Source organism: Oikopleura dioica, chromosome 1 (genome assembly GCF_907165135.1).
Source record: "Oikopleura dioica chromosome 1, OKI2018_I68_1.0, whole genome shotgun sequence".
NCBI lineage: Eukaryota > Metazoa > Chordata > Appendicularia > Copelata > Oikopleuridae > Oikopleura > Oikopleura dioica.
The window spans coordinates 3,906,865-3,929,241 of record NC_137291.1 but is presented as its reverse complement, the minus strand read 5'-3'; the positions used below and the strand labels follow the sequence as shown (position 1 = coordinate 3,929,241).

The 22,377-nt window shown below is 41.0% G+C and overlaps 6 protein-coding genes and 1 long non-coding RNA gene across 8 annotated transcripts; 3 read left to right on the top strand and 4 right to left on the bottom strand.

Annotated features, from left to right (window-relative positions):
- Positions 1 to 225: 225 nt before the first annotated feature.
- LOC145712071 (uncharacterized) lies at positions 226 to 1,544 on the bottom strand. The gene is made up of 4 exons (XR_014135207.1): positions 1,379 to 1,544; positions 735 to 884; positions 472 to 545; positions 226 to 431 (listed from the first exon to the last, which is right to left on the bottom strand). It is a non-coding gene; the product is annotated as an uncharacterized LOC145712071 (long non-coding RNA).
- Positions 1,470 to 9,727, top strand: LOC145712069 (NAD(+) hydrolase sarm1-like). Of its 2 annotated transcripts, XM_081789758.1 has the most exons (13): positions 1,471 to 1,689; positions 2,061 to 2,181; positions 2,562 to 2,844; positions 2,978 to 4,140; positions 4,451 to 4,932; positions 4,974 to 5,184; positions 5,418 to 5,706; positions 5,900 to 6,196; positions 6,238 to 6,494; positions 6,874 to 6,945; positions 7,712 to 7,806; positions 8,158 to 8,348; positions 9,427 to 9,727. In XM_081789758.1, exons 1-13 carry the CDS (start codon positions 1,621 to 1,623, stop codon positions 9,437 to 9,439), a joined length of 3,543 nt encoding a protein of 1,180 aa, XP_081645884.1. In that variant the 5' UTR covers positions 1,471 to 1,620; the 3' UTR covers positions 9,440 to 9,727. The 2 variants fall into 2 exon arrangements, with proteins under 2 accessions (XP_081645883.1, XP_081645884.1); XM_081789757.1 differs by lacking the exon at positions 9,427 to 9,727 and having other exon boundaries at positions 1,470 to 1,689; positions 8,158 to 9,147.
- LOC145712070 (uncharacterized) lies at positions 9,680 to 10,932 on the bottom strand. The gene is made up of 3 exons (XM_081789759.1): positions 10,762 to 10,932; positions 10,648 to 10,719; positions 9,680 to 9,925 (listed from the first exon to the last, which is right to left on the bottom strand). The coding sequence occupies exons 1-3, from the start codon at positions 10,842 to 10,844 to the stop codon at positions 9,754 to 9,756; spliced, it is 327 nt and encodes a 108-aa protein (XP_081645885.1). The 5' UTR covers positions 10,845 to 10,932; the 3' UTR covers positions 9,680 to 9,753.
- Positions 10,933 to 11,440: 508 nt separating this feature from the next.
- On the bottom strand, positions 11,441 to 12,364 carry LOC145711638 (peroxisomal sarcosine oxidase-like). The gene is made up of 6 exons (XM_081789325.1): positions 12,344 to 12,364; positions 12,201 to 12,258; positions 12,044 to 12,156; positions 11,918 to 12,002; positions 11,672 to 11,874; positions 11,441 to 11,629 (listed from the first exon to the last, which is right to left on the bottom strand). The coding sequence occupies exons 1-6, from the start codon at positions 12,362 to 12,364 to the stop codon at positions 11,441 to 11,443; spliced, it is 669 nt and encodes a 222-aa protein (XP_081645451.1).
- Positions 12,365 to 12,445: 81 nt separating this feature from the next.
- LOC145711637 (NAD(+) hydrolase SARM1-like) lies at positions 12,446 to 14,080 on the top strand. The gene is made up of 4 exons (XM_081789324.1): positions 12,446 to 12,455; positions 12,543 to 12,848; positions 13,159 to 13,640; positions 13,682 to 14,080. The coding sequence occupies exons 1-4, from the start codon at positions 12,446 to 12,448 to the stop codon at positions 14,078 to 14,080; spliced, it is 1,197 nt and encodes a 398-aa protein (XP_081645450.1).
- A 221-nt stretch (positions 14,081 to 14,301) lies between these two features.
- On the top strand, positions 14,302 to 16,469 carry LOC145711635 (uncharacterized). The gene is made up of 4 exons (XM_081789323.1): positions 14,302 to 14,353; positions 14,466 to 14,537; positions 14,771 to 14,865; positions 15,217 to 16,469. The coding sequence occupies exons 1-4, from the start codon at positions 14,302 to 14,304 to the stop codon at positions 16,312 to 16,314; spliced, it is 1,317 nt and encodes a 438-aa protein (XP_081645449.1). The 3' UTR covers positions 16,315 to 16,469.
- Positions 16,470 to 21,500: 5,031 nt separating this feature from the next.
- Positions 21,501 to 22,353, bottom strand: LOC145711634 (uncharacterized). Its single transcript, XM_081789322.1, has 4 exons — positions 22,066 to 22,353; positions 21,827 to 22,002; positions 21,713 to 21,784; positions 21,501 to 21,673 (listed from the first exon to the last, which is right to left on the bottom strand). Exons 1-4 carry the CDS (start codon positions 22,351 to 22,353, stop codon positions 21,502 to 21,504), a joined length of 708 nt encoding a protein of 235 aa, XP_081645448.1. The 3' UTR covers position 21,501.
- Between the last annotated feature and the right edge of the window lie 24 nt (positions 22,354 to 22,377).

The following is a 22,377-nucleotide window of genomic DNA, read 5'->3' as shown; positions in this document are numbered from 1 at the left end:
AAAGGTTAAAGTTTACTCAAACACTGAAAAAGATATGTGAAATGATAAACTCCTCATCTATTGTTTTGTTCCTCATATTATTTAATACAAAAATATCGATATAAAACTTAACATTCTCAAGACAAAACAATATTTATCAGCAACAAATCAAGATAATTTCTCATCAGTTACGTGAAAGAAAATTAATAACTCTGCAAGACTTATTGCAAATCACCTTGAGCAAAGAGATAGGACAATCGATTTATTTTCTTTTGACATGTTTCTGAAATCATGGAAGAGAATATTTTCTCGTCGAAAGAGAAAATATCACTTGATAAATATCGGTAAGTCGTTGACGGACTTATGTAGTGGTATCTTTTCCGGATTTTCCGAGACCTTCGTTAGTTTTCTCCAAAGATCTGAGGAGCCACTTTCTCTTCATCTCAAGATATCTAAATATTTCATAAGCTTCATTAAAAAACGGTTGGTTACTTGTTACGGAAATGCTTGAATGCCCAGCCGACTGAAAATCCAACGCCAAAAACGAGGACATCTCGAACAGTTACCTTGAAAATAGTATGTTATCAAATTATCATCAATAAAAATCAAAAACGAAGCCGAGTTTTTGAGCTCAAAGTTGGAAAATTAGCCCTTTGAAGATTTTCAAATAAAAGCTCATTAAATCATTCGGCCACTAATTCTGTGTCTAACAAAACACTGAGAAAGCTAAGCCTTTTGTATGTGTTTTCACTTGCCTTTGAAAGGATGCTTGAGCTCTCTTTTGAAACTTCATTGAGTGGCTCTGTCAGCGAATCGCGCACTACTTCCGACATTTTTATCTTCAGTTTTCTTTATTCGAAGATTTGAGTTTGAATGATTCAATTTGAAAAGCAGCTGAATCGGGTCTAAAAAAGAGAAATTGAAGAATGGCTGGAATAGAAGAGATTCAGTATTTGACCAGAGGAAGCAGTTTGAGAAGTTTTCGAAGCATCGGTAAAATTTATTCAAGAAACAAATTGAAAATTTGTTATATAATAAGTCAATATAGGGGATTGCGACCAATGAGAAGCTTTTGTGGTTATTTCGGATAGTCTGGGGCTATTCTATTATTAGCTCCGTAGAAATTGGGGGTGTCTTTAGGTATGCGCTCTATGATTGGCTGAGAAAACAATGAAGGCTTCTGATTGGTCGAAAAACCCATATTGCTTCAAATATCACATGAAAACCCACTAAATTCTGAATCACGAACGCGGCAATAAAATAAAATTTATTCATCTCAAATATTTGAAAATTTCGAATTCATAAAAATCAAGATATTGGATTTTGAATTTGCCAAAACCCGAAAAGCGAGCTTTTCCTCATTTTTCCAAGAGAAATCTAGAAAAAATCGGACACGTACCGCCGAGCTGCGTACTCTTCTCTTGACTGAATTTGCCCCGAGGGCTTTCTCTCGCGCCGGTGATTGGGCAAATTCGAATCAAGCCGCGGCGCGCCGTCGTGCGTAAAATTATTTTTTTCTTTCTCCAATTTTTTTTCCAGCGCTCGAAAATATTTAAAAAATTTAATTGCCAGAGAATCGATTGAAAGAAGAAGAAAATTGCGTTTTGAAGAAAAATTTTGTTTTCAGAGAAAAATGGAGAAATGAGTTTGGGAAGAGCGCAAACTTTCTCGTCGCCAGGTGGAAATAATAAGGCGGGCAGATTGCCCCAGGCATGTGTTTTCAAATTTTTATCAATGAAAATTTTTCTTACTAAAATTCCATTATTATGGTCAAAAAAGCTCCTCAAAAATGGTCGAAAAGGAGCTATTTATGAAGAAAATCGCGAATACCATTAATTATTTTGCGATTTTTAGATCAAAAATGATTATTTTTATGAGAATTCTATCTTTTTCTGGGTGGTGAAAGGAATTTGACCGGAGAAAAATTGCGCTTAGGCATAAAAAGTGTTAATTCTTCTGGATTTTAGAGCACGTAAAATTGAATCTGGATAAAATCATCATATAGAGAAGCTTATTTTTTTGGACTTGTTTTTACGATTCGAAGATTTATGAAAATATACATCAATGAGAACACAAATAAGCGTGCAAATACAACGATGGCCAGGTCAGCAACGATGAAGCCTGAGAATCAATCGCCACATGGAGCTTTGGTCGCCAGATTCAACAATGTTTTAAAGCATTTTGCCAAAATTGATCCTGAAGGTAGGAAAATAAACTTTGATGGACGGGTTTCTATGTGCATTAGCGCTGGGCTCGATAACTTGTGTTGAAACCTAAGTCAGGATGCCGATAAAAGCTCTCATAATTCCGCACAGCTCTTTCAAGACCCTTACTCAGTTTTTTCACAGGTTACCGAGCTCAATCTTCAGAATCATACCGTGAGCCAATTTCTAAAGCCACTGTTTAACTCCCAAAGAATTAAATTCATCATCATTACTTTAATCAATCACCAACCAGTTAAAGTGAATATAACCAGCTCTTTTTCTTCAAAGAAAAATGATCCCTTGAGGCTGGAGACTACCATGCTCAAAGCTGCATTCAATTAACTCAAACGCGTATGGCTACTAATTGATCCTTTTCAGACATTGATGGAAAAGAGTCAGGCTTTGGGCACGCAACGGCGATAATCGACCAAGCCTGGGAAGACAAGCAGGCTAATTTGGCGGTGCAATTTTCCGGACATCTACTTGAACGAGAAATTTTGCATTTGGCGGTCGACTCGCTCGCTCCCGACTCGCCTCCCGAACTGGTGCTGGAATCACTCAAATTGATCGCTGCGTCGATATTTATTCCAGAAATTAGGAAATTTATTTGCAAACAGGACAACTTACAGGCGGTCGTCAACTGCTTCGATCATTATGTCAGGTAATATTTTCAAAAATATCCCGAATATTGAGCCGCATGCTGCTTTTTTCGGCTTGGAAACCAAGTTTCTTCGTTCGAAAAAGCCGTAGGAGGCTTTTCTCTAGCTCTTTCATTGAATAATCATTTTTTTCAGAAGCAAAAACTTCGAGTTCCGCAGCGCCGCGCTAGAAGTTCTCGCTGCCTGCGTGAAAGAATCGGACGAAGTCATCTCCAAGTTAATTCGACTGAAAGCCTTCGACATCGTCGCGACGGCGCTGGAACGCATCGACGAGCCGGCCGTTGCTCGATTCGCGGCGCAATTTTATAGCTTTTCTGCTCTGGCGAGCAATACCAAACACTCGATTCATGAGCGCATGTCCAAGCTCGGCGTGCACCATTATTTATCCATCATTCAAGCGTCGAGTGTTGATTTTGCCGTTTTCCATGCTTCGCTTGCACTTGCTGTTCTCGCTTCCAACAAAGAACCGTCTATCAACATAACATTCCAAAACCCGCTGGCCAACGAGTTCCTTCAAACCCATCACGACTTTTTCAAATGCGAAAGCTTCCAACTCGAGAATAGCAAACGCATCGCCTATGGAATCGCTCCTCCTATCCTCGAGCGCGTCAACCAACTCCTCTATTCCAACAATGGAACGATCCAGGCAATCGGCGCGTTTTTTCTTCTTCAAGAAGTTCTAGCGCGGAAAGCGATGCGACAATTTGATGTTTTCAGCGACACGAACAACATCGCCGCGTTGAAAAAGTGCGCAGCGAGTACCTTGAGTGGTTACGCAAGAGAACTAGCATCGAATTGCTTGAGAATCATGGACATTCCCATCCCCGTCAAGCTCTGCCCCCAAGTGCACATGTGGGACACCGACGACGTCGCCACATGGTTCGAAATCAACGGATTCAAGGACTTCGCCGCCACGGCTGTTGAGTCCTGCTGCGATGGGCGAATGCTCCTGTTGCTCAACGAAGACGATCTCGTCCAGGTCTTCCTGATGTCAAACAAGTTCCACCGCCGGAAGTTCATCCAAGACCTCGTCGAACTACGAATCAATGGCGATTACACGAGCGAAGATGCAAGTGGCATTCAAAAGTGGCTGTCCGGAATAGGCCGCGAATTCAGCCAGTACACTTTTCATCTCATCCAAGCTGGCGTCGATCGCGATTTCTTGCCTCATCTAACGGACGAGCACTTGAAAGTCGACTGCCAAATCACCAATGGAGTCCACAGGACAAAAATTCTAGAGGCAGTTCGTCGCGACGAGGGAGCAAATGGACATGACGATGTGCAAGATCCAAAGGATGGTAAGTCCGACTGATATTTTCATAAACTTCGAAGTATTGGAAGAATTTTTTGTAAATTACAAACGATTCAGTAGATAAATACTGCTGCTTTGAAAGAGGTTTGAAATCGGATAGCGTTTTTCGTCATTTTGGTGAAGTGATGTTGACAGAAAATAATAGGATTTGTAGTGGAAATTAAGGTCTCAGGGTCTTCTGGTCTGGCCCGTTTAAAATCAAGCCGTTATAATGTCTATCTGCATGTATAGCTGTTTAACTTAACTTTTACTTACTAACTCTTTTTGAAGTACTCTTTTCGATCATTTTTCTTTAGTCTTCGTCTGCTCTTGGAAAGAGGGTCAACTTCTGAGCGAGTCCCTCTGCGCCTACCTCCGTCTACGATCTTTCTCCGTCGCTACCAACTGGGGCTTGATCCCGAAGTCCGACGAAGTCACCCTCCGCCACGAAACGAATATCGCTCACGCAGGCCACTTCCTTCTCGTCCTGACACCAGGTTGCCTTGAAAATCTCATTCAAAACGCCTGCGAAGATGAAAACACTCTCGCTCTCGATCCGTTTTATCGCTGGATCGTGACTGCTTTCGCTAAAGGTTGCAATATCATTCCAATGGTGGCTCCTGGCTGGAAATGGCCAGTGCCAGACAGTGTTCCTGAAGCGATAAGAGATCTGTGCTTCATGAATGGAGTCCGTTGGAGATGGGGATATCAAGAAGAAATCATCAACAGGCTCCAGCGATTCATGACCGATCATGGCTCTCTTCAGAGCTTGACATCAGTCAATCGAGCTCAATCAAAGGTAAGTTAATCTTGCGTGATTTCAAGCTCATGTCTCTTTAGATGTCGATGGCTAGCACAACTCATGGCGAGTACGTCCTCCCTACTCCAGCTGAAAACCTCTCCCGACAACCCTCACAAAGAAGCATCACCTCTGTCACTTCTCGTCCCTCCCTCCGCTCTTTCGGCGGCTCGCCCCAGGCTGATACAGGAAGTCAAAGATCAAGACACTCTTCCAGAGCTTCAGTTGCTTCTCAACAAAGTATAAACGAAGGTAAGCATTTATATCGTCAAAGGAGTATTTTTTCACGAACGAAAAGTTGTAATCCATCGTCAAAACAGACGCCCTATCGCTGCGAGTACTCCACTCAAGTCAATAATGAGTTCATCCCTTCGTAATAAGCTCATTTACCATTTATCAAAGCCTTGATGCCGGTTTTACATTCACTTATTTTGCCTGTCATTATTTTCCCTTCACCAAGAGCAGTTTTAACATTATTTTAAAAGTTCCAGAAGAAGCCGCTGAGCTTCAAAACGGCTCATCCCCTGCTGGCTCACCAGACAAACAACCTCTTCGTTCATCCTCCCGAGCATCCAGTCAAGCTTCACTTTCCTTCCGCGGCTCCAAGCCCCCACTGCCCCCATCGCGAAGCAACAGTAATGTCTCCCTCTCCTCCTCCGCTAGCCAGCGTTACAGTAGACTTGCTGATAACACACTCGGTCGAGCATCTAGCAGAAATTCAGTGGCAAGTAATCGACTTTCTACAGCGTCGCTTCCAAGACCAGATATGCTCAGGTAAGAATCCGAGAATAAGTTGGAATTTCCAACTTGGAAATGTCTATCGAAGTGGTGAAAGTAGAGCTAGAGTTACTGTTTGTGTTTCTGTAGAGTTCAACCCTTCGAAACAGTAAAATTAAGGTGTGAGAAGTTTGTACGCGCGAGAATACCGCGTATTAGACACAGATACCTCCTTAACAATCAATTCTAGAGCAAGCAGCAGATCTTCCGTCGCATCTGGCCGTTCAAGCGTCGCTTCTGACAAACCAGTTCCTCCACCGAAGCCACAAAGCCTCTCCCGTGCCTCTTCTCGAGCATCTTTGCCTCCAAACTCTCCGAATAACGCCACTCTTGGTTCCCCGGTTCTAGCAAGTCCGACAAGTCTTTCCGAACGTAGCACTTCTCAAATCTTCGAAAATGTGATTCAAGAGACGGTTCTTGACAAGGACCCTCCCCAAGGAATCCCACAAAAAGAGGATGAAAAGATGAGCGTCGATGAACTTGCAAGGTAAGAGCTGAAAAACAATCCCATAATTATGACCCTTTTAGTGGAAATAGTGCGGCAATCGTCACGACTCAAGCTGCAGTGGAACCCACCCCTGAATCCATCCCTTCCTCTCCCGAGCCCGAGCCAGTCTCCAAAAAGTCCGTCAATGTTCCCGTCGAGTACGAATCCACCGAGCCCAGCCCAGAGCCAGTTTCTGATCCCGAGATCGACGATCATCTTCAGCCAGTTGCATCGTCAAAAGACGCCACTGATCCCGATGATGAGCCTCTCGACATGCTCATTTCGAAAGTAGAAAAAGGAAGGGTTCTTTTTATTGATAAGTTTTGAACATTTGTGGCGTGCTTTAAAAATCCTAGTGAAAGAGGAGAGTGACAAGTGTGATAAAATGCGAAATACGGAAATGTCAGTCCAGCTTCTGATGATTTACTGGGCATTTTATTACGTTGTCGTTTATTTCTTCACCATTTTCTTCAATTAGTTGACAATCATTTGCATGCATTTCTTCCATACTAGATGGAAGCTTCCGTAATTTCTTCATTTATCACTAGAACTCCGTACTCTTGCTGTTTCAGTTCAACTTTATTTATTTCTTCACGAGCCTTGTTTTTCTTCACCAAAAATCATTCAGGAGCACCTCGATTTTGCCACTATTAAAAATGAATGAAACCCACTCACAGATTTGAAAGTTCAAAGTGCTTTGCCGATAGAAGATGATCTCCCTAAAGACGAATCGCCCCTCCCTTCTCCAGGTTAGTTCTTTCGCTGTTTTTCAGGGTTTTAGTTTTGCGTGTTTTGTTTTAGGCTTGAAAATCGACAATAAAGTGCCAAAAGAGTATTAACAGGTTTTTTTTTATACTGATGCAAAATGGTGGAGCACTTTTGACTACCTTAAACTCAACATTTTTTAGTTCTCTCTTTTGTGTCATGTAGAGAAAGGTCTGTAGTGTGTTAAATAAGCTTTTGGTGCCTTCAACATCACTGGTGGTGGAGCAATGACGTCATGAATCCGGAATTTCCGACTGGTCGTGGGGGACACAATAAAATTGAAAAGTACTAACAGTCTATATATCTGCAATTTCATCACTTAGGGGTGTTCCTTACAGCAATATCAAACATTCTTGGCATTTTTGGCGCAAACACCAGTGTTGGTGGTGGAGTAATGACGTCATCAAGATTTTTTCCTATGATTTTAGTGTATTTTTGACCTGCTGATTACTCCACCACCAGTTATGGTGTTGACGCCAAAAGCTTATTTAACACACTACAGACCCTCCCCAACGTGGTGCAAAAGAGAGAATTGAAATATCTCGACTCTAACACCTTCAAAAACGCTCCACCAATTTGGAGCAGAATAAAAAAAAACCTGTTATTATTTCCTTGATTTTTGACTGAATTTTTTTTCTTTCTGAAAATTCACAGACAATTCATTTAAGATTTTGATTCACGGGGCGAAAAATTCATTTACATTTACCATTCCGAAATTTCAAAACCCGATCTAAAAAGCTTCTTTTTCAGAAAAAGTTCCCGAAAAAGCTGAAAGCAGTCTAACAGCAGCGTCGCTAGAATCCGCCTCTCCACCGAATACGCCTGATAAGAAGAAATCGCCTCAGGTCTTCGGCTTATCCAAAATAACCTCTCTCAAGCAAAATAGTCCAAAATAGCTCATCTTCTAGTTTGTAGCCTACTCTTTATCTTTTGTAAAAATATACTTTCTCAAAACGATATTTTCTATTGGACGATTCTTTTTTGATTATTATTTATTGACTTTTGACCAATTCTAATTGCATGGTGAGCTGATTTGCGAAGAAGAATTCACACATGATCTTCTTTAATTTCCACTAATTTGATTCTACGACTCTAGTACTTGCCAAAAATCACAAAATTACGAATTTTGTTACACCAATTTTATTAATGAAACTCTTCCGCATGTTCGACTAACCAATCAATAACCGAATTAACAGTCCTCCCCCAAAAGCACCACCAATCAATCAAATGACACACCACCCATCGTCATCGACGATTCCGACGAGGATGATGGTGAGAACAACGACGAATCACTCTCGGAAGACGCGATGACGACCGTAACTGAATTGACGATGTCGTCGACGATCTCGAGCGCGTCCGCCAAGCTCAAAAAGGGCATTTCCAAAAGGCTCGGAAAAGCGAAAACTAAAACTTCGAAAGCGTTTTCTAAAGGGCTGAAGGGGCTCAAAAACTCCTCTGAAAAGCTGAAATCGTCCCTGAAACGGGGCGATAAGAAAAAAGCTGATAAGGGTAACGAGGAGGAAAAAGAGGAGTTGGAAGATATCTCCGATGAGAAAGAGATCAACTCTCCTCCAGAGGTGATAGAAAAAACTAGCGGTGATAATGATAAAATAGAGGTGGAAGTAGTGGTAGAGGAAAAGGCTGAAGAAGCAGCGCCAGAAACAGAACCAGACTCGGGCGTGATTATTGAAAAAGAATCGGCTGTTTTAGACACTGTTGTTGAAGAAACCGATATTGTTGTTGAGAAACAGGATCAGCCAGTCTCTGAGACCAAGGAGGCTCCTAAGTCAGACGAGTCAAAAGACGAGCCTGAAAAGGAAGACTCAAATAAGATCGAGCCAGCCTCAGATTTGGTTGAAAAAGCACCTGTTACTGAGGCTGAAACTGTTGATGTTTCAGATGAGCCGGAAAAATCTGAACCATCTGAGACTACATCAGTTCCGTCTGAGCAAGTCTCCGTTGAGCCAGATTCCGTCAAAGATAGTGCTCCCGAAATTGAGGCGCCAAAGGAGCCTGAAACGCCAGTTGAGTCAAGTTCTGTTTCTGAATCTACTCCAGCCCCTGAAATTTCATCTGAACCGGTATCAAAAGAACCCGAAAACTCGAAAGAGCCAGAATCTGAGGAGAAATCAGAACCAACCGTAGCACAAGCACTTGCTCAGGATTTTTGACTTCCGAGTCGGCTGAGCCAACTGAGCCAGTGGAACCAGCTGAGCCGGAAACTGAGCCTAGCTCGGCGACGGCAAAGCAAAATAACACTCCGAAAAAAGGAGGAAAGAAAAAGAATAAAAAGAGAAAAAAGTAAATTTTGTCTCTTCCTATTTCTTTTTAGTAAAAATAAATTAAAATTTGCATTCCAAATAAAACCATACTTTTTACCTAGTAGTTCAATTTACAAATCCTCAGCTTCCTCTGGCGAGTAAATCATTATCGGTGCCCCGAGTGTTTCCTTTTCCGTACTTCAGCGATTCGCAATAACAAATATTAACTCGTGCAAATAATAATGGTGTGTCATTCTACTTTCATTCGTCCAAAATCAGCGTCAATCAGCCTTTCAAAATCCCCTCCCCAAAAATCCTTGTTCATTATTATCTGCCTACGCTCGTTCAAACAATCTGTTAAATCAACCAGCAAGTCACCATTTTTCCCCGGTTTAAAAATTGTAAACATAAGTTGCTTTCTCCCTGTCCAACAAACAAATTTCATCCTCCTGTATTTTTTCTGTATTTCCTCTTTTCAGCTTCAAATAAATCTTGGAAAGCTTGCGAAAATTAAGAATTTTGTATTTTATTTCATACAGAATCTTTGTCTTCGGAGGGAAAAGTGACTTCGACGAAAACGACCGAGTCTTTTTTGGACTCGACCAAGCCGCCAGATGGAGTCGGAAAACGCTCTTGAAGCATTTTGTAGTCAGCGAAGCCTTGAATTCGCGAAATTCGCTCCATTCCCGACGTGTACATCAGACTTTAAGGGTATAGTCGTCGATTTGGCCGATTTCAGGGGGTTATAACTCGGAACTGGGAATATGTGGGAGGCTCTAAAATAGGTCATATAAAAGATCTATCCTAGATCTCACTTTTGTCACAGCTTTTTACGTTATTTCCAAGAAAATCATGGTTTGCGGATCGCTCAAAGTTGAGCTCTCGGCCAAATAACGCGAAAATTGCCTCTTTTCAAGGCGTTATAAGTCCAAAGTTTCTATATAAACCTATTGATTTTATGTTTTTTTCTTAAAATATAGACCCTAATCTTAAAAATGACACAGCCTTATACTGTAATCATCTAATTTTCTTTGAAAAATTTTCAAAAGAACCAAGGTACCAAATTTTTACCTTTCATTTTGATAAAATGCCCTGCGGGCATAGCCCAAATTTACCCTACGTGGTCCTAAATAAATGCCCTGAATATAAGCTTTCTAAAAATGTATCATATGGCACCCTTACAAGGCCCCTAAAAATGGTCAAAATTTCAAAATATTCGGCTAATGATCAAAATGCACTAAATTTCGCCACTTTCAAACGCAATTTGCGGCCAAATAGGTTAAGATAACCAAAATAATCATAAGTTTTTTGGTCAGAAATTTATGGGGATTCTAAAAATGTGCTCAGATTAAAAATTGGAGACCCGACCAAAATCGATGACTATACCCTTAAATGCTCGGTTTCTAGCTCTTTTGGTTCTCTTACCTCAGGATGTTGAACCAGTCTCGATTGCTCCAGTCTCCGTATCGAACATGTGGACTGTAAAAACGCAGGAATCTTAAAATCATCACTAGAATCTATCTTTCCTAAAGAACCAACCTTTCTGAGGTCTTTTTCTTGTTGAAAACTCCGAGAGTAACCGTGTCGAAAAAGTGCGCAAGTCCAATGTCTTTCAACTTCATCGTTTTTGATTTCGCCACGACAGGATCATTGTTCAGCCGCTGCTCAATTTTAGGAAGAATATAGTCCAGATGCGACTCAGACTCGCAATGAAGCTTTTTTCTTGGTCATTTTTGCTAAATTTTGAATTTTGCGATCTTTAATTTTTGACCAATTGCCCAAAGAATGTGCGAAAAACTCTTGTACTTCGAAACTTCTCTGAGAAACTCGTATTTCTCAATTTTTATCTGCTTGTATTCTCGAAAAATGACGCAGGAGCCTTTTTGAAAGCACTTTCGCATCTCGACCAAAGCCTCTCCAATTTTCGAGCGATCATTGAACTTCAAAAAGATCAAAATTCCAAATTTACTTTTCAAATCTGTCCAAATTTTGACGATAAGAAAGGGGATGAAGAGCGCGGTAAGGATTCCATAGAGTTTCAAGTTTGGAATGTCCCAAAATCCCATTTTTTCTTTCTCTTTTGATTTCCGACGACTAATGAAATTTGGATTTCTACGTTTCTCTGCAAATAGACTTGACATTTGTGCAAATTATGAGCGACCGAATACTTCAGTTATGACTCATAACTTATGAGGAGTTTTACATTGCATCAAAAATTTTATTTATTGAATCGATCGAGTGAGAAAAAGCTCATATCATAAGCAGGCTCTTTTTCAAGCGCGAGATCCGCTAGAATTTCACCCGTTTCTGGCGACATTTTGAATCCATGACCGGAGAATCCTGCGCCGATGACGACATTTTTCATTGTTGGGTGGACATCGAGGATGAAGTCGTTGTCAGGCGTGTTCTAGAGACCGATTTTAGTTATGTTTTTGGTATGATTTCTTACAGTATACATGCAGGGCTCAACGATAACTGGATTGGATGAGTCAATTCCTTCGAAATGAAGGTCAATTATCCTCTTGTGATCTTCCAGCTGATCTTTTGCCCGTTTAGATGACTCTTTTTCTGGATCATCTCGCTCGTCCGGGTCGATTTCATCTCGATAGGTTCCGTGGTACGAAATTTTTATCAGATTTGGGTATTCTTTCACTAAAAAAGATTTCGAAAATGTGCTTTATTGTAGCAAATGAACCTGGTGTCCAGTAGTAGTGATAGATTTCGCCGGTTTCTTTGTTGTTAACATCAATGATTCCAGCGGGAAAGCAGCTTATGTCGTACTTTTGAATCTGATAACAGAATACATGAATATCAAGAGTACCTTTCCAGCGAAATCAGGCTTCACTTTCCAATAAGACACTTCTGTTTTAATTACTTCAAGAGGGATTTCAAGCCCTGTTTTCGCGAGTATCTTCTTTGCCCAAGCACCACAAGCTTTGAACAAATTTTATTTTCAATCAAATGAAGATAAAATTTACCCAGAATGAGTTTTCTTCCCACATGGCTTTTGCCGTCGGTAGAATATACGGTAACAGTCTTACAAAGGATTTTCTCGATGAAAATTCCGAAAAGACCCGAAAACCGCAAGGATGAAAATATTACAATTCAAGGAAGCTTAAGCGCTGAGGGAGCTTTGAAGCATTGTCCCTCCAAAATTTGACACCGACACGGATATATTTAGCTTCTGTATTGATGCGGTTTCCGAGTGTTAATTTTAACATTGATGCTTGCCGGCTGTCCTTGAGAAATCCTGTTTCCTTGCCGTCGTCCTGGAAATCCTTCAATTTGAATCCGTCAATGAATTTGCCACCGATTTTCAGAAACTGATCAAAACTCGCTCGTAGACACGCAAGACCTCGTCGAACTACGAATCAATGGCGATTACACGAGCGAAGATGCAAGTGGCATTCAAAAGTGGCTGTCCGGAATCGGCCGCGAATTCAGCCAGTACACTTTTCATCTCATTCAAGCTGGCGTCGATCGCGATTTCTTGCCCCATCTAACAGACGAGCACTTGAAAGTCGACTGCCAAATCACCAATGGAGTCCACAGAACAAAAATTCTAGAGGCAGTTCGCCGCGACGAGGGAGCAAATGGACATGACGATGTGCAGGATCCAAAGGATGGTAAGTCCGACTGATATTTTCATAAACTTCGAAGTATTGGAAGAATTTTCGTAAATTACAAACGATTCAGTAGATAAATACTGCTGCTTTGAAAGAGGTTTGAAATCGGATAGCGTTTTTCGTCATTTTGGTGAAGTGATGTTGACAGAAAATGATAGGATTTGTAGTGGAAATTAAGGTCTCAGGGTCTTCTGGTCTGGCCCCTTTAAAATCAAGCCGTTATAATGTCTATCTGCATGTATAGCTGTTTAACTTACCTTTTACTTACTAACTCTTATTAAAGTGCTCTTTTTGATCATTTTTTCTTTAGTCTTCGTCTGCTCCTGGAAAGAGGGTCAACTTCTGAGCGAGTCCCTCTGCGCCTACCTCCGTCTGCGATCTTTCTCCGTCGCTACCAACTGGGGCTTGATCCCGAAGTCCGACGAAGTCACCCTCCGCCACGAATCGAACATCGCTCACGCAGGTCACTTCCTTCTCGTCCTGACACCAGGTTGCCTTGAAAATCTCATTCAAAACGCCTGCGAAGATGAAAACACTCTCGCTCTCGATCCGTTTTATCGCTGGATCGTGACTGCTTTCGCTAAAGGTTGCAACATCATTCCAATGGTGGCTCCTGGCTGGAAATGGCCAGTGCCAGACAGTGTTCCCGAAGCGATAAGAGATCTGTGCTTCATGAATGGAGTCCGTTGGAGATGGGGATATCAAGAAGAAATCATCAACAGGCTCCAGCGATTCATGACCGATCATGGCTCTCTTCAAAGCTTGACATCAGTCAATCGAGCTCAATCAAAGGTAAGTCAATCTTGCTAGGTTTCGAGCTCATTTCGTTTTAGATGTCGATGGCTAGCACAACTCATGGCGAGTACGTCCTCCCTACTCCAGCTGAAAACCTCTCCCGACAACCATCTCAAAGAAGCATCACCTCTGTCACTTCTCGTCCCTCCCTCCGCTCTTTCGGCGGCTCGCCCCAGGCTGATACAGGAAGTCAAAGATCAAGGCACTCATCCAGAGCTTCAGTTGCTTCTCAACAAAGTATAAACGAAGGTAAGAATTTTAGCCAGTCTCCAAAAAGTCCGTCAATGTTCCCGTCGAGTACGAATCCACCGAGCCCAGCCCAGAGCCTATTTCCGACCCCGAGATCGAGATCGACGATCATCTTCAGCCAGTTGCATCGTCAAAAGACGCCACTGATCCCGATGATGAGCCTCTCGACATGCTCATTTCGAAAGTAGAAAAAGGAAGGGTTCTTTTTATTGATAAGTTTTGAACATTTGTGGCGTGCTTTAAAAATCCTAGTGAAAGAGGAGAGTGACAAGTGTGATAAAATGCGAAATACGGAAATGTCAGTCCAGCTTCTGATGATTTACTGGGCATTTTATTACGTTGTCGTTTATTTCTTCACCATTTTCTTCAATTAGTTGACAATCATTTGCATGCATTTCTTCCATACTAGATGGAAGCTTCCGTAATTTCTTCATTTATCACTAGAACTCCGTACTCTTGCTGTTTCAGTTCAACTTTATTTATTTCTTCACGAGCCTTGTTTTTCTTCACCAAAAATCATTCAGGAGCACCTCGATTTTGCCACTATTAAAAATGAATGAAACCCACTCACAGATCTGAAAGTTCAAAGTGCTTTGCCGATAGAAGATGATCTCCCTAAAGACGAATCGCCCCTCCCTTCTCCAGGTTAGTTCTTTCGCTGTTTTTCAGGGTTTTAGTTTTGCGTGTGTTGTTTTAGGCTTGAAAATCGACAATAAAGTGCCAAAAGAGTATTATTTCCTTGATTTTTGACTGAATTTTTTTTTCTTTCTGAAAATTCACAGACAATTCATTTAAGATTTTGATTCACGGGGCGAAAAATTCGTTTACATTTACCATTCCGAAATTTCAAAACCCGATCTAAAAAGCTTCTTTTTCAGAAAAAGTTCCCGAAAAAGCTGAAAGCAGTCTAACAGCAGCGTCGCTAGAATCCGCCTCTCCACCGAATACGCCTGATAAGAAGAAATCGTCTCAGGTCTTCGGCTTATCCAAAATAACCTCTCTCAAGCAAAATAGTCCAAAATAGCTCATCTTCTAGTTTGTAGCCTACTCTTTATCTTTTGTTAAAATATACTTTCTCAAAACGATATTTTCTATTGGACGATTCTTTTTTGATTATTATTTATTGACTTTTGACCAATTCTAATTGCATGGTGAGCTGATTTGCGAAGAAGAATTCACACATGATCTTCTTTAATTTCCACTAATTTGATTCTACGACTCTAGTACTTGCCAAAAATCACAAAATTACGAATTTTGTTACACCAATTTTATTAATGAAACTCTTCCGCATGTTCGACTAACCAATCAATAACCGAATTAACAGTCCTCCCCCAAAAGCACCACCAATCAATCAAATGACACACCACCCATCGTCATCGACGATTCCGACGAGGATGATGGTGAGAACAACGACGAATCACTCTCGGAAGACGCGATGACGACCGTAACTGAATTGACGATGTCGTCGACGATCTCGAGCGCGTCCGCCAAGCTCAAAAAGGGCATTTCCAAAAGGCTCGGAAAAGCGAAAACTAAAACTTCGAAAGCGTTTTCTAAAGGGCTGAAGGGGCTCAAAAACTCCTCTGAAAAGCTGAAATCATCCCTGAAACGGGGTGATAAGAAAAAAGCTGATAAGGGTAACGAGGAGGAAAAAGAGGAGTTGGAAGATATCTCCGATGAGAAAGAGACCAACTCTTCTCCAGAGGTGATAGAAAAAACTAGCGGTGATGATAATAAAATAGAGGTGGAAGTAGTGGTAGAGGAAAAAGCTGAAGAAGCAGCGCCAGAAACAGAACCGGACTCGGGCGTGATCATCGAAAAGGAATCGGCTGTTTTGGACACGGTTGTTGAAGAAACCGCGGTAGTTGTTGAAAAACAGGGTCAGCCAGTTTCTGAGACTAAGTCAGACGAGTCAAAAGACGAGCCTGAAAAGGAAGCCTCAACTAAGATCGAGGCAGCCTCAGATTCGATTGAAAAAGCACCTGTAACGGAGGCTGAAACTGTTGAAGTGTCAGATGAGCCGGAAAAATCTGAACCATCTGAGACTACATCAGTTCCATCTGAGCAAGTCTCTGTTGAGCCAGATTCCGTCAAAGATAGTGCTCCCGAAATTGAGGCGCCAAAGGAGCCTGAAACGCCAGTTGAGTCAAGTTCTGTTTCTGAATCTACTCCAGCCCCTGAAATTTCATCTGAACCGGTATCAAAAGAACCCGAAAACTCGAAAGAGCCAGAATCTGAGGAGAAATCAGAACCAACCGTAGCACAAGCACTGGCTCAGGATTTTTTGACTTCCGAGTCGGCTGAGCCAACTGAGCCAGTGGAACCAGCTGAGCCGGAAACTGAGCCTAGCTCGGCGACGGCAAAGCAAAATAACACTCCGAAAAAAGGAGGAAAGAAAAAGAATAAAAAGAGAAAAAAGTAAATTTTGTCTCTTCCTATTTCTTTTTTTAGTAAAAATAAATTAAAATTTGCATTCCAAATAAAACCATACTTTTTACCTAGTAGTTCAATTTTACAAATCCTCAGCTTCCTCTAGCGAGTAAATCATTATCGGTGCCCCGAGTGTTTCCTTTTCCGTACTTCAGCGATTCGCAATAACAAATATTAACTCTTGCAAATAATAATGGTGTGTCATTCTACTTTCATTCGTCCAAAATCAGCGTCAATCAGCCTTTCATTTAAATCCCCTCCCCAAATATCTTTGTTCATTATTATCTGCCTACGCTCGTTCAAACAATCTCTTAAATCAACCAGCAAGTCACCATTTTTCCCCGGTTTAAAAATTGTAAACATAAGTTGCTTTTTCTCCCTGTCCAACAAACAAATTTCATCCTCCTGTATTTTTTCTGTATTTCCTCTTTTCAGCTTCAAATAAATCTTGGAAATATAGTGGATCTCAATGTGCAATACGCGCTGCGCGCGGAGTTACATTAACTCCTGCGTAAACAATCTCCCCCGCACGGACAGACTTCTCTACGCGCGGACCAAACTATCTACGCCCGTAACAAAGAATCTTGCTCCCTACGTATAGCCCTTTCTCCCTGTGCATAAACCTCTGTACGCACGTGATTATTCATTTCCCTACGGAACTCTCTTTCTCCTCACGCACTGCATTACTTCCGTGCGGACCAAGCTCTGTCCGTACGCACAGAAATAGTATATAAGTCGCTCTGCTTTGCAACTAAACTCACTCATCAATCACAATGTAAAATTGCTCTTTTTTTACAAAACAACGTTCACTATTTTATCCTGCTCGCGATAACAATAAACTACAAATTCGTATCCGACTTATGTACATTGAGAAACACGTACATATTTTGGTGACTGAATAAAACGGAACGCCTCCCAACAGATACAGTTAGAGAAAGAGATCATAAATGGAACAAAACAATGAACGCTCAAAATCCCTTGGACGAATGAAGATGAAAACCCCGAAATTTGACGCTCGACTTCCAATTGAAAACTTTATTTTAAATTTGGAATTGTTTGGTGAATGCTCAAAGATTTGTGATGAAGACCTGATCAGTGTTGCTCTATCCCAATTCCTGATTGAAGAGAATGGACTGGCTATCCTTGAAGCCATTTCTGAGGAAGAAAAACGAGACTGGAATAGATTCAAGACGCAGCTCTCTCAGGTTCTTGGTAAGGACAATGAGTACTACAAATACCTGTACACGTCCTTTTCGCGAGGTCAAGAGACACAGCAAATGGCAGTTACAAAACTTCAAGCCTATTTCAAAAAAGGATACGGAAAATTGAGACTTGATGCTGGAGATGAGTCAATTATCTGTGATCGATTCATTGAATGCCAAGAACCAAGACTATCTGAACTGCTCCGACGAGAGAAGTCCCTGCTCAACCTTCGAAATATTGCTCAACGTGCTATGGAACTAGAGAGAAGTTTCAACAAGAGAGAAAATATTTTCACCGCTCAGTCCTCTGAAAGCGCTAAACAATCTGAAATGGCACGAATCTGCTCCGAACTTAAAGAAATGATCAATTCCTTTAATGAAGAAGACGAATGACCACCAAAATTCATCTTCGCGTGCGAATCGACTTATTTCGGATCGGCCTGGACAAACTGTGTAAAGATTATGCTCAACGGACAAATTTTTCCGCCTTCTCAAAAATGACGAAAAAGAACATTTCGCTCAGATGTTCAAGATCTCCGTCAACTATTGATGATCTGATTCGCTCAAAAGTCATGTGGAATCACCTTCTTATTGATCAAAGTCAATATCAAGTATCACGGCGTCATATCAGTTAGATCCGCCCGCTCAAACAAAAAACTGATAAGCAAAATGAGAATTTATGCAGCAGTTATGATCTCGTCTGCTGCATCTTCAAGAAATGAAGAAGCTCAAAAGCATCGATCTGTGCCGATTGATGAGGTATTTTGCAAATGATCACAATCCCTGCTCTGAGGATTTTCTTCCTATTGTCAGTAAAGGCAATTGATCGATGAAAGAGGAAGAATTTAAACTTGAAGAAGCCGTCTTCGCTGTAGACGACTTTGGTAACATGAGATGCTCTACTCATAAAATGCTCAAGAGTCGAATATTATGACGTATAAAAGCCCTGCTCAAAGGATTAATCCGTGCTCAAACAAATGCTCACAACTTTAGCGATATGATGCACACTTGAAGAAGAGTCAAGCTCCGTTCCATCGCCATGAAAGTTCAATGCAGGCCGCTGTGGATTTTCGCTCGCATAACATTGATAATGTTCAAGTTAATGGCGCCCTCGACTTGGACCTCTTGTCTTAACCTTGCGCCGGACTTCCCCAGATGTTGGCAATGTGTGCAGTTGCCAAATCACACAATATTCGAAAATGGATCTACAATGGCATCATCCCAGCTCAATGGCACGGTGCAAAGCCCTTTTTTAAAAAAAAGGGGAAAGAGAAGAGTGAAACTGCTCGATCACTCAAGAATTTCAATTTTTATGCTCACAAAATTGAACAAGTACGGAAAAAGTGAAACTGCTCGACCACTGGAGATTTTCAATTTTCTGCTCACAAAATTGAAAAATGATGGACAAAAAAAAAAAAGAAGTGAAACTGCTCGATCACTATAAATTTGCGATTTACATGCTCATGAAATGGAATACAGTGTAATTATGAAGATACCTCGTGATAACTGCTCGCTCACAATGGAGAATACGGTATCTCAGTACAGGAATAATGGAAAAAGAAGTAATAACTGCTCGCTCACTTGGAAGTTAATTGTGGCACTGCTCACGAGATGATTGACAGAAAACAAAAGTGCAAGAGATACAGGAACCAAATGCAAGAAGTAAGAAGATGACAAGCAACAAGGATCAGACAAATGAGAAATCGTTTTACTTTGGAAGAAACCTGGATGAACAAGGCTCTTCTTTTTAAAAGGGGGAAGAATATATAGTGGATCTCAATGTGCAATACGCGCTGCGCGCGGAGTTACATTAACTCCTGCGTAAACAATCTCCCCCGCACGGACAGACTTCTCTACGCGCGGACCAAACTATCTACGCCCGTAACAAAGAATCTTGCTCCCTACGTATAGCCCTTTCTCCCTGTGCATAAACCTCTGTACGCACGTGATTATTCATTTCCCTACGGAACTCTCTTTCTCCTCACGCACTGCATTACTTCCGTGCGGACCAAGCTCTGTCCGTACGCACAGAAATAGTATATAAGTCGCTCTGCTTTGCAACTAAACTCACTCATCAATCACAATGTAAAATTGCTCTTTTTTTACAAAACAACGTTCACTATTTTATCCTGCTCGCGATAACAATAAACTACAAATTCGTATCCGACTTATGTACATTGAGAAACACGTACAGAAAGCTTGCGAAAAATGAGAATTTGCCTTCTTTATTTCAAACAGAAACAGTTCGGAGGGAAAAGTGACTTCGACGAAAACGACCGAGTCTTTTTTGGACTCGACAAGGCCGCCAGAAGGAGTTGGAAAACGCTCTTGGAGCATTTTGTAGTCAGCGAAGCCTTGAATCCGCGAAATTCGCTCCATTCCCGATGTGTACATCAGGCTGAAAATGCTCGGTTTCTAGCTCTTTTGGTTCTCTCTTACCTAAGGACGTTGAACCAGTCTCGATTGCTCCAGTCTCCGTATCGAACATGAGGACTGTAAAAGCGCAGGAATCTTAAAATCACCCCTCAAATTTAGCTCAATTGGAAACCAACCTTTCTGAGGTCTTTTTCTTATTGAAAACTCCGAGAGTAATCGTGTCGAAAAGGTGCGCCAGTCCAATATCTTTCAGCTTCATCGTTTTTGATTTCGCAACGACAGGATCATTGTTCAGCCGCTGCTCAATTTTAGGGAGAATGTAGTCCAAATGCGACTCAGACTCGCAATGAAGCTTTTTTCTTGGTCATTTTTTGTTCAAATTTAGATTTTGCTTTTTTAATTTTTGACCAATTGCCCAGAGGATATGCGAAAAACTCTTGTACTTCGAAACGTCTCTGAGAAACTCGTATTTTTCAATTTTTATCTGCTTGTATTCTCGAAAAATGACGCAAGAGCCTTTTTGAAAACACTTTCGCATCTCGACCAGAGCCTCGCCAATTTTCGAGCGATCATTGAATTTCAAAAAGATCAAAATTCCAAATTTACTTTTCAAATCTGTCCAAATTTTGACGAGAAGAAAGGGGATGAAAAGCGCGGTAAGGATTCCATAGAGTTTCAAGTTTGGGATGTCCCAAAATCCCATTTTTTTTTTCTTTTCTCTTTTGATTTCCGACGGCTAATGAAATTTAGATTACTACGTTTCTGTGCAAATAGACTTGACATTTGTGCAAATTATGTGCGACCAAATACTTTAGAAATGAGTATGAAACGCCAGTTGAGTCAAGTTCTGTTTCTGAATCTGCACCAGCCACTGAAATTTCATCTGAACCGGTTTCAAAAGAACCCGAAAACTCGAAAGAGCCAGAATCTGAGGAGAAATCAGAACCAACCGTAGCACAAGCACTTGCTCAGGATTTTTGACTTCCGAATCGGCTGAGCCAACTGAGCCAGTGGAACTAGCTGAGCCAGAAAGTGAGCCCAGCTCAGTGACGGCAAAGCAAAATAACACTTCGAAAAAAGGAGGAAAGAAAAAGAATAAGAAGAGAAAAAAGTAAAATTCGACTCTTCTATTCTTTTTTAGTAATATAAATTAAAATTTGCATTCCAAATAAAACTTTTTACCTAGTAGTTCAATTTACAAATCCTCAGCTTCCTCTGGCGAGTAAATCATTATCGGTGCCCCGAGTGTTTCCTTTTCCGTACTTCAGCGATTCGCAATAACAAATATTAACTCTTGCAAATAATAATGGTGTGTCATTCTACTTTCATTCGTCCAAAATCAGCGTCAATCAGCCTTTCATTTAAATCCCCTCCCCAAATATCTTTGTTCATTATTATCTGCCTACGCTCGTTCAAACAATCTGTTAAATCAACCAGCAAGTCACCATTTTTCCCCGGTTTAAAAATTGTAAACATAAGTTGCTTTTTCTCCCTGTCCAACAAACAAATTTCATCCTCCTGTATTTTTTCTGTATTTCCTCTTTTCAGCTTCAAATAAATCTTGGAAAGCTTGCGAAAAATGAGAATTTGCCTTCTTTATTTCAAACAGAATCTTTGTCTTCGGAGGGAAAAGTGACTTCGACGAAAACGACCGAGTCTTTTTTGGACTCGACCAAGCCGCCAGATGGAGTAGGAAAACGCTCTTGGAGCATTTTGTATTCAGCGAAGCCTTGAATTCGCGAAATTCGCTCCATTCCCGACGTGTACATAAGACTAAAAAGGCTCGATTTCTAGCTCTTTCAGTTCTCTTACCTAAGGATGTTGAACCAGTCTCGATTGCTCCAGTCTCCGTATCGAACATGTGGACTGTAAAAGCGCAGGAATCTTAAAGGCATCCTTCAAATCAAGCTCAATTAAAGAACCAACCTTTCTGACGTCTTTTTCTTGTTGAAAACTCCGAGAGTAATCGTGTCGAAAAGGTGCGCCAGTCCAATATCTTTCAGCTTCATCGTTTTTGATTTCGCAACGACAGGATCATTGTTCAGCCGCTGCTCAATTTTAGGGAGAATGTAGTCCAAATGCGACTCAGACTCGCAATGAAGCTTTTTTCTTGGTCATTTTTTGTTCAAATTTAGATTTTGCTATTTTAATTTTTGACCAATTGCCCAGAGGATATGCGAAAAACTCTTGTACTTCGAAACGTCTCTGAGAAACTCGTATTTTTCAATTTTTATCTGCTTGTATTCTCGAAAAATGACGCAGGAGCCTTTTTGAAAGCACTTTCGCATCTCGACCAAAGCTTCTCCAATTTTCGAGCGATCATTGAATTTCAAAAAGATCAAAATTCCAAATTTACTTTTCAAATCTGTCCAAATTTTGACGATAAGAAAGGGGATGAAGAGCGCGGTAAGGATTCCATAGAGTTTCAAGTTTGGAATGTCCCAAAATCCCATTTTTTCTTTCTCTTTTGATTTCCG

Bases quoted from the DNA above. Each gene is read 5' to 3' on its own strand.
- LOC145712069 (XM_081789757.1), top strand. From the start codon at position 1,621: ATGAGTTTGGGAAGAGCGCAAACTTTCTCGTCGCCAGGTGGAAATAAT. The intron at 2,182-2,561 runs GTAGGAAAATAA...GATCCTTTTCAG, and splicing joins TGCCAAAATTGATCCTGAAG to ACATTGATGGAAAAGAGTCA. The intron at 4,933-4,973 runs GTAAGTTAATCT...ATGTCTCTTTAG, and splicing joins TCAATCGAGCTCAATCAAAG to ATGTCGATGGCTAGCACAAC.
- LOC145712070 (XM_081789759.1), bottom strand. From the start codon at position 10,844: ATGAAGTTGAAAGACATTGGACTTGCGCACTTTTTCGACACGGTTACT. The intron at 10,720-10,761 runs GTTGGTTCTTTA...GATGATTTTAAG, and splicing joins AAGAAAAAGACCTCAGAAAG to ATTCCTGCGTTTTTACAGTC. The intron at 9,926-10,647 runs GTAAGAGAACCA...ATACCCTTAAAG, and splicing joins GACTGGTTCAACATCCTGAG to TCTGATGTACACGTCGGGAA.
- LOC145711638 (XM_081789325.1), bottom strand. From the start codon at position 12,364: ATGCTTCAAAGCTCCCTCAGC. The intron at 12,003-12,043 runs GTACTCTTGATA...CAGATTCAAAAG, and splicing joins AGCCTGATTTCGCTGGAAAG to TACGACATAAGCTGCTTTCC. The intron at 11,875-11,917 runs GTTCATTTGCTA...AATCTTTTTTAG, and splicing joins TCACTACTACTGGACACCAG to TGAAAGAATACCCAAATCTG.
- LOC145711637 (XM_081789324.1), top strand. The intron at 12,849-13,158 runs GTAAGTCCGACT...TTTTTTCTTTAG, and splicing joins TGTGCAGGATCCAAAGGATG to TCTTCGTCTGCTCCTGGAAA. The intron at 13,641-13,681 runs GTAAGTCAATCT...ATTTCGTTTTAG, and splicing joins TCAATCGAGCTCAATCAAAG to ATGTCGATGGCTAGCACAAC.
- LOC145711635 (XM_081789323.1), top strand. From the start codon at position 14,302: ATGGAAGCTTCCGTAATTTCTTCATTTATCACTAGAACTCCGTACTCT. The intron at 14,354-14,465 runs GTTTCAGTTCAA...ACCCACTCACAG, and splicing joins TAGAACTCCGTACTCTTGCT to ATCTGAAAGTTCAAAGTGCT. The intron at 14,538-14,770 runs GTTAGTTCTTTC...CTTCTTTTTCAG, and splicing joins ATCGCCCCTCCCTTCTCCAG to AAAAAGTTCCCGAAAAAGCT.
- LOC145711634 (XM_081789322.1), bottom strand. From the start codon at position 22,353: ATGGGATTTTGGGACATTCCAAACTTGAAACTCTATGGAATCCTTACC. The intron at 22,003-22,065 runs GCAATTGGTCAA...CCAAGAAAAAAG, and splicing joins GTTTTTCGCATATCCTCTGG to CTTCATTGCGAGTCTGAGTC. The intron at 21,785-21,826 runs GTTGGTTCTTTA...GATGCCTTTAAG, and splicing joins AAGAAAAAGACGTCAGAAAG to ATTCCTGCGCTTTTACAGTC.